This window comes from Symsagittifera roscoffensis, chromosome 2, assembly GCF_963678635.1.
Source record: "Symsagittifera roscoffensis chromosome 2, txSymRosc1.1, whole genome shotgun sequence".
Classification (NCBI taxonomy): Eukaryota; Metazoa; Xenacoelomorpha; order Acoela; family Convolutidae; genus Symsagittifera; species Symsagittifera roscoffensis.
The window spans coordinates 11,181,523-11,194,595 of record NC_087063.1 but is presented as its reverse complement, the minus strand read 5'-3'; the positions used below and the strand labels follow the sequence as shown (position 1 = coordinate 11,194,595).

The window sequence follows — 13,073 nt, the reverse complement described above, 5'->3', positions numbered from 1 at the left end:
ACTTTTTGTTTGGTTTTACTTATATCTTTAAATGTTTTTGGTCACAAACCACTCAGGGGACGAGGGGTTCGCGATTCCCCCCACCCTTCCTGGTTCATGAATTTTCGGTCTTAACTAGGTTAAAAAACTATTCACGGCAATCCGGAAGGCTTCCGCGTTCCGAACTACCCTTCCGCCCCGGCAGTTTAGGCCTATTAAGGGCGTTAATGTGAGCATCCGCTCGGCGCGGAGTGCTCGTTAACGGTTCCGCCGGTCATGATGTTACGAAAGAATAACACCCAGGAGCGCCATAAAAACATACATGTAACATTCGCCCGGAAGATACATATCGACGGATAACAAAACTAAGTCTTAAGACGACTGGCCAGCGTCTAAACAGAGCTTTGCATGTTTTTCACCGTCTCTACCAAGCCAGTACTTTTCGGTGGTCTTTCTTACATCAGGTCGACAAAAACGTTACTGTTCTCCGGCTTCGACCAGAACGCTCAAATTAACTGAATTACATGCAAAAATAGTGAGCTCATGGCTGGGTCTCTGTATCTCCAGACCACGAGGTCACTCCTAAAAACAGGGCTACTACTTATTATATTACTATTGTTTTTGTTCAGTAGATAAAAATCATCATCTCCATCGAAGATGGATCAACCCTTTCCCCCAACTCCTAGCACCTCATCCTTGTCAAAACTAATCAAAATATCAGTTAAATTCAAGTCAGGACATGACAGGATGCTAAAAGTTTATGTGAGTTAATAAAAGTTTCCGTCCCGAGACCCTTCCGGATTCTTGAATCCGCTGAATCAAGCTCCTTACTCTTGATTTCTCGCTAATCCGGAAGGCTGGTTCTCACCCTTCACCGTTGTTGGCAACGGCCTTGCAACTATTGTAGCAGCACAATAGTTGCAACTCGGAACGTTCTCTGCTATTCTGTAGTTCGTTGTCGTTCTCCAATCTCGATTTTCGTACTGTTCGCAATCGCAGATAAAAGTTGTTCTGTTTTTCACTCGCTTTTTGTTAAAATGGCCGTTTCAGCATTTCTCAGAAATGTGACGTCATCATTCGAATTTTTGAAAATTTAAAATACTAGAATTTTCTAGCCCTCACCGTTTGGCTAAACGTTCCAATAACGTCGCTAATCCTTCGAAATCATCAACTCGGAAGGCTTACTGCTCAAAATTCGAATCCTGCATAAATTGCATTTTGGCCATTCTGGTCGAATGTCACAGTTGATCCATCTCCGATGGATATGATGAATTTCATCTACTGAACAAAAACATTAGTACTATAATATATGAGTAGTAGCCCTGTTTTTAGGAGTGACCTTGTGGTCTGGGGATACTGAGACCAAGCAATGAGCTCACTATTTTGCATGTCACTAAGTTAATCTGCGCGTTTTGCCGACCCGATGTCAATGGACCACACATAGAACTGGCTTTCGTAGAGACGGTTAAAAGCATGTGCAGCTGTGTTTAGACGCTAGCCATTCCTTTTATAACCTGGCTATTTTTTCGGTCAGTTTGTACTTCCGGGCGAATGTTACACTGGTCTGTTTGTAACCCTGGTACGGCTGCCGCTGAAGCGGAAAAGCGAAAAAGTGACAAGTATATAGAACTAGTAGATGATGCGTATCTTTCTCAATCGCTAGCTTTTGAGATTCAGGGCGCGGCCGGCCCCAGCGCAATGTTTTTTGAGCAAACTTTGCAAAATCTAAAATCTAAGCTTATGCACTGAGGAACCCAGAGCAGGCAGCTTTTTAAAAACAGAGAATTTCCCTGGCAATAGACGACAGGCGACAGAAGATGGGCGACAGAAGAAAATTATGCTACTCGACTATCTCCTCTGAAACTTTTGCCCGTTTCTTTATATCTTGAGCTTCATGATGTTATGCTGTTCAGTAACATACTCAATGGTCGTTTCGACATGGAATGGCAAAAACACGTTTGCTGTGTAGCAGATGTTTCCACGCGGTAATCCACAGGTTTTACCCTTTTTATTCCACGTGTTAGACTAGCGAAGTCTAATCACAACTTCTGGGTCCGTTCTGCCCGGTTAGCTAATAGACTGTCTCCACTTGTGAACATCTTCGACTGCAACAATCCCAAGGAAAACTTGCTGAAGTTTTACTGGTCCTTCTTCTACAACTTTTACGACAGCAACAATTCATGTAGCTGGCGTGTCCTGTGTTTGTGCAGCAAATGTTTAGTTTCACCAAAACTTGTGTTTTAGTTCTTGTAAGGGGATCACTTCCTTCGGTTTTTACCGTAAATCCAACTATTATTATTATTAATACAGATTGCGAACGCCGCTTGCGTACTCGGAACAATAAATGATAAATAACTTTAGACGAAATTATTTTTTATTGGTAATACTTGTATATTATGTTTTCTCGTGTCGAGTTGCGTGTTCTTATTGAAGAACCGTAACCTGTATCGATTTTGATTGTAAGGACATCAACACTTGTCATCTTTTATCATTATCACTTCCATATCTAGAAAATTCCAAGGATTTTGACTGGAATACGTGATAAAGGAACAACTAACTGTAACCTCGGTTACTATGCAACTTTGACCTTCTGATTACCTAAAAAAAAGAAGACGCAGGGAGACTGCGGCAGTAACACCCTTAAATTTATTCGTGATTTTGGTAGACGCCTTACTGATGCCACCCATGAAACTCGTGCACTATCTTTCTTAAAACAGCGTATTTCAGTAGCACTACAAATTGGGAACGCGGCATCGGGAATTTTATCGACACGAAGCCTTCGGCTAATCTTTTTGAGTTTCTTTTAATTCGGTTTATTCTGTGCAGGTGTTAGTTTGCTCTATCTAGTTGGCTTGGTTCTCCAACATCGGACTCTCTTTACTTCTATTCACGTTATACTTTGCTCTTCCATATCTGGAAAAATCCTTGGATTTTGACTAGTATATTTGATGAAGGGACTCCCGTCTGTAACCTCCTCGGTTACTATGATTTTTGATTACTTATCAAGAAGATTAACGAAATGAAAACTTTTGTTTGATTGTTCATGAGAAAATTGATTTCATTTTGCAAACAAAATTCTAATACATCATCAAATCATTTAGATAATATCAAAACCATTTTCATTACTGCGCGGTTAATTGCTGAGCTTTGAGTTTCTATTCGACTTTCCAGTGACTGATTTATTTAAATCCTGTAATGTGCCAAATCGGTTGTGTTCAAGGCTTACTGTTTCAATAATTGACGTTCTACTAACTTTCTTCTGAGGCAGTCAGAGTTGCTTGGAAAAGTATTCCAGGCTAGACTAATGTCTTCACATATTTTTTGTGTAATACTCTGAAATACTGTTTTGGTTACATAAAGGAAAGAATCTTAGTTGTTTTGAAATCTTGCGTTGATTATTTCCAAAAAAGACAAAAAATCTTATTATCAAAAAAGCAATAAATGCCTTCTTTGCAATTACGAAAATTTGATTATTGAATTGTTATAAAATCGTCTTTTTTTTTAGTTATTAGAAGATGAAAAATAGCAATAGAAATGAAACAGAGCAATCCATGCCAAAATCAAGCAAGCGAGACAAAAGAAAATCATTTTATCAAAAACAAAACCAGAAAGGATCTTCATCCAAAGGGCAATTGTTCACTCAAGAGCGGAAATACAAAACTATTCAAAGTTTCCACAAAAGCTTCAAGGGTGCATATCAAACAGCGGAAAATCCAGAAGGTACACGGACTTCGAATTTATCTTTCTCTGAAAGGCGACCAGCGAAAGACGATAATTCCATATGGGGCAAAAGGCAACGACTTGAAGAGGCAAGGTTGAAGTACGAACAAGTAAAACGGGACAAGCAAGAGGCAAGAGAAAAGCAAGTAGAGGAAAGGGGACTTAAACAGCAAGCTTGGAAGACCAAAAAGAAAGAGAAAGCAAAAATCAATCGACTCATTACTCAGAAGACAAGTAAAGGACAGCCCAATATGAAGGCGCTTTCGAAAGCGCTATTGCTCAAGATACAACAGAAGTACACTGTCTCAAAATAACTTTCCGAAAAAGTAAGGAAGTCTGGACGAAGTTTTCCATGCTATTTATTTACGCTTGCGCTGATCATATTCAAAGATATTAACAGAAGGCCGCGAAGGGTTCAATTTGAAGCCCCAAAGGTGAACACTGCGAGTATAGAGGAACTCAACGGCTGTTGTAATTTCTGCAACTTGAGATTGGCAGATTCCTTTTGAAACGTTGATATCAGACAAATCAAACTTTTAGTTCATTTAAAATAGAAATCTCCTTTCATCTATCTTTAAAATCAGAGTAAAATGATAAAACAAATGGACCAGGTTAATAAATAGTCGTGTAATATAATTAAAATAAGCAATAAAACATGAAAGTTTTGGCAATTTTCATGGAAAGCAATTCCCTTAACCAGTGGGAAATGTTTGGGATTCCTTGAACTCTTTCAATTGCCTTCTGATAACTGAGAGATGGAAATGAAATGACAAAAGCTTAGATTCGATCAAAAAAATCTTGGTCCGCAAATTCCAAAATTTACTAGAAAATAAACCGATTTTTAAAAAAAATTGAATTTTTTGATGCATTTTTTGATTTTTTTTCGAGTTCTTTTATTATTAAGATTGCATAGCTGGCAAGTTTTGTAAAAATGGTTAAAAATGTACTGTGCGTCACTATTTTTATTCTGTCGAATCTATTCACTTGGATTTAGTTTTCAGTTTTTCGGCCCAATTTTTGTCGGCTTATTTGCCGGGTGTTTTTTTTAGAAAAGTCTTTGCAAATGATTATTAAATTCAATGTAGGAAAATAACACGATGATAGGCTTTTTCCAACACCTTTTTTCAGACGCTTTTTTCTACACGCTAAAATTTTTAGTTTGAAAAGAGAAAACTTTGAGGCGATTTTTTATTGGATTTCTATTTATTTTCAGTTTCCTTTCCAATGCATGGTTTGTGATTCAGTCAATCATCCAGCGCATGTGGCGTAGAGGTAACACACCTGCTTGAGACGGCAAATGCTTATGGTTCGAATCCGACTGGGACCTGATTTTTGCAAACTTGATTTTTTTGTGCTTTTTCGGACTATCGTCCGTCTGCTTTTGTTGTCGGCTGGATTCCCCTAGCCCAATTTTTTTGAAGTTACAGCGTTCTTTCAATTTGCAATAACACCGATGCCTGGGATGGCAAAACCCTGGAATTTGATTTCAGTTGGGACCTGTTTCTTTGCAAGTCGAAAATTTTCGGCTTTTTTTTAGATTTTTGTGTCTGCTTATTTTTGCTGACTTAGTTCCCACCGAAAGGAGTTTTGAAGTTTTTCTTTTTTATTTGATTTTAACAAAGTCATTCATTTTTGAATCGCAAGTGGTGCGAAGCTCAACATCACCTCAGTGTAAAAATATTTCTCGGCATGTATCTTTGGAAATCTTTAGTTTTGAAGTCTAGAAAGTCGCGAACTAATACAATATGAAATAAATTATGGTAGTTTATATCCACTCTTTTATTATGCCCAAGTTGTAGTTGTTTACCCGTACGATAAGCAAATGTATTGCAATCGGGTACTAGAAATTGTTTTCCCGTAAACATCTTTGTTCATAGAATGGTCAATTTTAGTAGGAATGGTAAATTTCAATTTCACGACTGCTGATATGCAGACTGCTCACATGCTCAATTTCTTGAAAATTTAAATAAAGCTATCATATCATCATTCAAGTAATAATCAGGGGAATTTTTTCGTGTTCGTGATTTTCGTCATTATTTCCGTCGGCTCGTTTTACATTTTAAAAATGCAATTTGTAATATCTGGTACGTTTGTTTTTTAAGCTTACTTTCCAAAGCATAACCTTTTTGTTGATTTAAACATTTTTTATTATGATTTATGATAAAGATCGGTAATTTGTGATTTCGATTAAATGGTGTTTCGGCTAATGTTGTTTTAATTTAGTCAAGTTCTATTGCCTAGTTTCGAGGGAAAATTAAAAAAAAAATTATTTTGTGTTTCGGCTCAAATTCTCCTCTTCTTTACTCGGTTCTTTTTACAATTCTTTTCTTTAATATTGAACCTCATCATCTTTCAAGTTCCTTCTCAATTAGCCTTGCGTAACGTCGTTGCCTTTGCATGCTAAGGTCTGGGGTTGGCGTCTCGGTTGCGTGTGCTGTAAGCAACTCATTCAATTGCAAGTTCATCCCATAAAATCATTTTTTTTGCTCAGCTGGTCTCTGCTCAAAGATTGTCAGATTGGTTGCAAGTGCAAGTCTTGTTCATTGTTGCTTCAGGTGGGACTTAAAACTTTATCATGATTTTTATCATGCGGGATTTTTTATCATGTTTTTTCGTATCCAATTTTTGTCTGCTCAAAGATTGTCGAATTTTATGACTCTTTATAAGATTTGATCCGTTGCTAATTTACTATTCACGTCTCTGGGATTTTTTTAGGAATGGCTTTCTATCGAGACATGTCGAGAAATTCAAAATTTTGGTAGACCTAGTTTTTTTTATTTTTCATATCTTGTTTCATTTTTTTCCGACTTAGTTTTTTATCACGCATAATGTAACTCTCTCAATATGGCAAAAACATAACTATTTAATGATTTTTTGCAGGGCTGTTAAAATATCAATAAAAAAGGAATTATTTGATAATCTACGTACGTCTTTTTTTTTCTGTCAAAATTATATCATCGTGGTGCTTTTGCAGATAAATGTAAGCGATTAAACAATTGCAGGTTCGTCAATTTCTAATATTCTTCGAAAGTGAACCAAACATTTTTTCCTTCTTTAAGTTGCTTTGGGTTTTTGTCTACTATCTAGCAATGCTATGTTGGTGTGAGTGGTGCAAAGCTCCGGATTGCCTCTGTTAAATTAACTTCCTTGATCGTGTTAGTCTTCTCATCTCGACATGCAATCCGGATGTTTCGTTTATGCGACCAGATCTTAAAAGAATCTAGAAGCATTTGTTATCGATAGCGATTATTTAGATATCAGAAGTCAAATTTACTGCTCTAGTCTTATGTTTTGGGGTCACATTATTCTAGCCGATTTTAATGAACAGCTTGATTTTAGGTTGTTTTTGATAAATTAGTTATGGGAGATCCGATCACTGGAGCTCCTGTGAGCTATGGAGTTCCTTCATCTCATAGGTCTAACAATTCGGTGCCTCCGCAACCAGTCACAGAATTCTCCAGTCAAAGCATGCGTCTTGGGAGTAAAATTGAACGTGCTGAGAAAGGCATCGCCGAAGATCCGTACAATGTGGAATGCTGGAGTGTTTTAGTGAAAGAGACGAGCAACATGTTGGAAGAAGAGTCGAGGCGAACGTATGAACGTCTTGTGCACCAGTTTCCTACTTGTGGAAAGTATTGGAAAATTTACATCGATTTCGAAGTCAAGTTGCAGAATTATGAGCTAGTGGAAAAGCTCTTCCAAAGATGTCTCACGAAAGTGCTGAATCTTGAGCTGTGGAAGTCATATCTTGCGTATGTTCGCGAAACCAAAGGAAATTTACCGAATTTCAAGGAAAACATGGCGAATGCGTATGATTTTGCACTAGAAAAAGTTGGAACTGATATTATGGCGTACACAATCTGGAACGATTATTTAGTTTTCCTCAAAGGAATCGAAGCTCAGGGCACGTATGCTGAAAACCAGAAAATAACAGCAGTGAGAAGAATTTACCAAAGAGGGTGTGCGACTCCTTTGATCAATGTAGATACGCTCTGGAAAGAGTACAATAGCTTTGAGAACAGCGTGAATCATTTACTGGCTAAGAAGATTATAGAAGAAAAGACCAGGGACTATATAGCGGCGAGGAAAGTTGCCAAAGAGTACGAAGCAGTTACCCGACACCTGATCCGAAACGTTCCAGCAGTTCCTCCGGGACACCGATCTGGCTTGGCTGCTGCCGGAATAGCGGAGGAGCGATCTCAATTGGAACATTGGAGAAAGTATTTTAAGTGGGAAAAGGATAACCCTCTAGGCAGTGAAGATTACCTGTTCATATCAAAGAGAGTCACATATTCTTACGAGCAGTGCTTGCTAGTCTTTGGGCATCATCCAGATGTGTGGTGCGAAGTATGCGCGTGGCTTCAACAGGTATCTCAAATATTGAATCAAAAGGGAGATTCAGCAAATTCTAAAGCGTTCTTAGATTCAGTGGCTAATATGCATGAGCGTGCAATCAGTCATCTCATGAAACTCAACCACCTTATGTATTTTGCATACGCAGATTATGAAGAGTCCCGAATGAAAATGGCCAAAGTTCATCAGATCTACGAGCGAGCTTTGGCCGTTGAAGATTTGGACCCTACGTTAGTTTATATTCAGTTCATGAAGTTTGCCCGACGTTCAGAGGGCATTAAAACCGCCCGAGCAATTTTCAAACGAGCACGAGAAGATAAGCGATCAGGAGCATTTATTTACGTAGCTGCTGCTTTAATTGAGTTTTACTGTAGTAAAGATCAAAATATCGCGTATAAAATATTCGAGCTTGGTCTGAGAAAACACCAAAATGAAACTGCGTATATTACAGCGTATTTGGATTTCTTGTCTCATCTTAACGATGTAAATAACACCCGAGTTCTCTTTGAGAAAGCTTTGGCCTCTAAAACTCCCGATCACTGCCTCGAAGTCTGGGAAAACTATATATCATTTGAATCTCTATGCGGTGATTTGGCAAGCATCCAAAAAGTAGAGAAGAAAAGGATGACAGCTTTTCCTGAAGTCTTCGAGGGCAGAGAAGCTAAAATGTTGATAGACAGATACAAGTTCTTAGATTTAGTTCCAGTCAGTGAAGCGCAGCTCAAAGCCATGCAGTACCAAACAGCTTTGCCTCACTTGCAGAAGAAGTTTAAAAACATAGCTCCTCTGACATCGGCTGCGGCGTTTGTGACATCGGGAGGTCTATATGGAGACGAAATCTCCTCGAGATCCCAGCTATATCCACTTCCGGACACAACTCAAATGATTCCATTCAAGCCGAATCGATCTTCAGCCGCGGAGAGCTTGATAGTTCCAGGAGGCGACTTCCCGATTCCTCCCGCCGCCGCGTCAATTCTTAGGAAGCTCCCGCCTCCGAACTGTTTCCAAGGACCTTTTGTCATTCTGGACGAATTTATGAAGCAAATGTTGGAGTTAGAATTGCCAGAGGCGTCAGGATCCGAGGTCAGAGGTCAAGTGGGGCTAAAAAGAGCCCTGATTATGGAAGAAGAGGATAGCGATGATGATGAGGGAGGAATGAGGCGACGTTCGGGAGCTTTTGGAAGTAGGTTGCCCTCAGGAGGAGCCACTAAGTACCCAAATGTGGCTCAGAATCCACCGGTGAACGATATTTATAGGCAGCGCCAGCAAATGAAAAGTTCGTCCGGTTTTCAAAACTAGAAGCAATCAAATAGACTAGTACCGTAGGTGTAACTCTTTTTGTCTTTTTCTTTGTTGCAATAAATATATTTTTAATTTGACGCTTTTTAAAATTATATTACTGTATCAGTTTGAAGTGAGTGGCTGCTTTTGTTAGAAAGTAGTTTTGCACCCCCAGAAATTTGAATTGAGTTTTTGTCTGAAAAGCTCTCCATTTCAGATACAATGCTACGAATGAGAACTATTTTTTGTTTGCAATGCAACTGCTTGAAATTTGTACCAAGTCGTTGCAACGATTTTCAATCTATCTCAACTTCAGTTAGTAGAAATTCAAGCTCTTTAGTACACAAATTGAAGTCAAAATTTTTCCCTGAAGAAACGGTGCCTGAAATAGATGCACGGAAAACATTCAGTCGCCCGGTAGAAGAAGATCCAAGAACTAAGGATTACGTTCCCCAGCGAAATATTGACGAGATCATCAAAAGCTTGCATCATGAGCATCTGCAGTTATGGGAAGGATCGGAACCCTTTTCAGACCCAGTTGCTAAGTTCAGGTTCTTAGCTTACTGTGGAAACACTCTTGGAAAACGAGTTGGATCCAGTTACATTGACCAGATCAACTGTCTGGAAGATTTGATTGAGTTCTACACAAAGCCAGACTTCAAGAGCAGTCCGCTGCAGAGAATGAGCCGATCGAACACTAAGCCGAGTAATTTAGTCGTGTTTGAAGATGCTCTGACAGACGAAGAGATGACGCGGCGTGGTCATTTGTGGGATAGATGGATAGTAGAGTAACAAACTTTAATTGAAAAACTTTATTGTTATGCTGTGACAAAACAAACTCAATTTAACAGTTGACACGCACCACTTTCATCAAGTGAGTTTAAATGAAGAGGCATCTTGGACATGGTTGCTGGAATATATTGTTAAAGAATGACAGTGAAAATTTATTGACGAAACAGTTGTCTGAATTGACAGATAATAAAATGACTATTTTATAAGAATTTTTAAATTTGCGAAGCGACTATTCATTCGAACCTTCTTTTTTTTCCAACCTAAGTCGCAAATATTGGTGCCACTTTTGGGGCACCTTTACAGCTTATTCATAGCACGGTCCTAGACATTCGAATAGTAATAAGTTAACACAGTTCATGCACTTCTAATTCATCAAATGAACCGAAATAAGTGATTTGTTTCAAACAACATAACAATATTGAAAACTTGATTTCAGAAATTTTCTAATTTAATATATCTCGCATTTTTTGAAATGCATAATTTACACTTAATGTGGTTTTATGCTTTGCGATTAGTTACATGTAAAGTTAGTGTGGATGCCTTCAGTTTGTTATAATCCAATTTATGACTTGCAAAGTTGTGTCTATTTGTATTTGGTGCTACTTTTGCTGAATCGCATTGGCAGTTTATTAGCATATGTAGCTGCTTTATTCGTGACTAGTGATAAATAGTGAGACTCAAAATCTCTTGATTGCAGTAGGTCGCAGATCGAATCCTAGACCTATCCGAGTTTTCGCTAATTTGAGGCTTGTTTCTATTTTTTCTTATTGCACTTTCTAGAGCTGCCTTTTAGTCGTGTTCTTGTAAGTTTTTGCGAAGCTCAGCTTCGCCTCTTAAGTTTTTCGTGAAGTTCGAAAAGACAATGGCCGTGATTCGGATTCCAAGAAAAATGAAAGAAGCTATCAGTTTCGAGAAAAATTGGTCTGAATTTTTCTAATGCAGTGTAACGTAGTTAGTTTTTTAACCAATATCAACTCATTCTTGCAGATCATTAAACAATTGAACCTCTCCTTGATAATAAAGAAAACAAAAATTTTTTTAGTGAAGATTTCGATTCTTTTTTTTTTTGCTAAAAATTTTCATTGCTTCAAATAGAACTCCAGTCGGAATATTCTGTGTATTTGCACAGCTTCCAGCTATCCTTGTTAGTTCATGTATTATTCGAAAATGATATGAGTTTCATGGTCAGATGGTGAACAAAAATACATTGTGCCCTCAGAGCATGGCCATTAATGGAGTTGTTTTATTAATAGCGAGGGTTTTTTGAATACAGAACATGTTGAAGTTATCGGCTTCTTGGTTCTTCGATTGAGTTAGTCTCGGCTTGTAAGTTTTGTAGACAAATGCTTTGTACATTTTGCTGCGTTACTGGGCAATGATTTCAATTTTTCGTGCGGCAGAAGATGATCCAAGAACTATGGATTACGTCCCTCAACAAAATAATGACGAGTGCGTAAAAGAACTTACAAAGGAACAAAAAAACTTTAAAGAAAATAGAGTTAAACAAGACTATGGCGCTGTAATAACACGAAAAAAGTTAAATGTAATAAAACAATTTTTTTATGTGAGTTTTTTTGTTGTGAAAATCATCCCCCACACTCCATATAAATGATAGATTTCGCTCCTAGTAACAAATCAGTTATGGCAAATAAGCTTCCTTCAACCAATTTGGAACGACTTCTACGACGGAATAAATCTTCGCTTACGCGTTAATAGATCTAATTATATCGCGTGTTAATTGTCCAAAAATGGCAGTATTTAAACCCCCATACTCTACATAAAATGATCACTGGTAAAATATCTTTTCAAATTTAAGCTCATGACAACAATAACTTTTGAATGAAATTTGAAAAAAATCGTCCAAATGGCTAGTTAAAAATTCAAATTGTGTCTGTAGAAAAAACCACCCCGAGCACAAATTCTCGGTTATTTTCGTTACGAGTGTCCGAAAAACAAGAGCGTGATGAACAGATAAATTTTCAAGTTGTAATAGCCAATATGAATTGAGCATAAGCAAGTGATAGCGCTCTGACTCAATTGGATTTAAGCTGTTTCTTTTTGTCAGAAGTTCACGGAGAATTGTATGTAGCCTTTTTTGGTTTCTATGAACTGTACAAAATTGCCGTCTGAGAGTCACATGATTACTTTTATTTACTTAACAGCAGGCAGCAGATAACAATAACCTTTTGGTCGTATTATATCCCTTTTCTATTTCGTTTTGATGGCTGAAAAGTAAGTACAAAAACTTTCAAATTTGTCTTGTTAACGCATTTTCCAGTTCCCTGCTAAAAAGTGATCTTACGAGGAATTGACAGCGGACACCGTATAAATTGTTTGTTTAGTACGCAGCTGTTTCATAAATTTGACTGCGTTACTGGATGAAATAGTTTACATTGTTTTTCGGTTGGCTCACATGATATGCTACTGATGTAATTGTTCCGATTTTTGAAGAAAACAGAATATTTATGCTCGGTGTGGTTTTTTTATTCAGTCATTTTTCGCCGCTCGAGATAATAGTTTTCAACAGAAATTACTTATACCCCATTGAAGATATCGACTTCATGAGTTCAAATTTAAAAAGTTATTTTACCTCCAATTATATTTTGTTAAGTTCTGTGGGTTTGAAATGAACCAAATTTATGCGCGCTTTGAAGAGTTTATTCATAATGCTGAGAGCGTAACGCGAATTATTCATGCGCGGCGAATGATCCCCCACAGCAAAATGGTTCCAAATTGACATGAGGCTAGCTAATTGGTCGCATTAATTTTGTACGATTCAACATTTCACACTTTGATATTGTCCAAAATTTATAGGTTTTCAATGTTTTTTCCCCAAAAACTGTTCTATATAAATAAATTAAGGGACAGTCGGAACATTCAGGGCTTCGCTCTCATTTACGAGCAGTCTTGTTTATTTCTCTAAAATAGATTTGCCTCATCTTTCTGTG

At 37.7% G+C, this 13,073-nt stretch overlaps 1 protein-coding gene across 1 annotated transcript; it reads left to right on the top strand.

The window, feature by feature from the left end:
• Positions 1-6,612: 6,612 nt before the first annotated feature.
• On the top strand, positions 6,613-9,431 carry LOC134839404 (cleavage stimulation factor subunit 3-like). The gene has a single exon (XM_063854942.1). The coding sequence runs from the start codon at positions 7,060-7,062 to the stop codon at positions 9,349-9,351; it is 2,292 nt and encodes a 763-aa protein (XP_063711012.1). The 5' UTR covers positions 6,613-7,059; the 3' UTR covers positions 9,352-9,431.
• Positions 9,432-13,073: the final 3,642 nt, after the last annotated feature.

Excerpts from the sequence above, each read along its gene's own strand:
- LOC134839404 (XM_063854942.1), top strand. The coding sequence starts at position 7,060 with ATGGGAGATCCGATCACTGGAGCTCCTGTGAGCTATGGAGTTCCTTCA.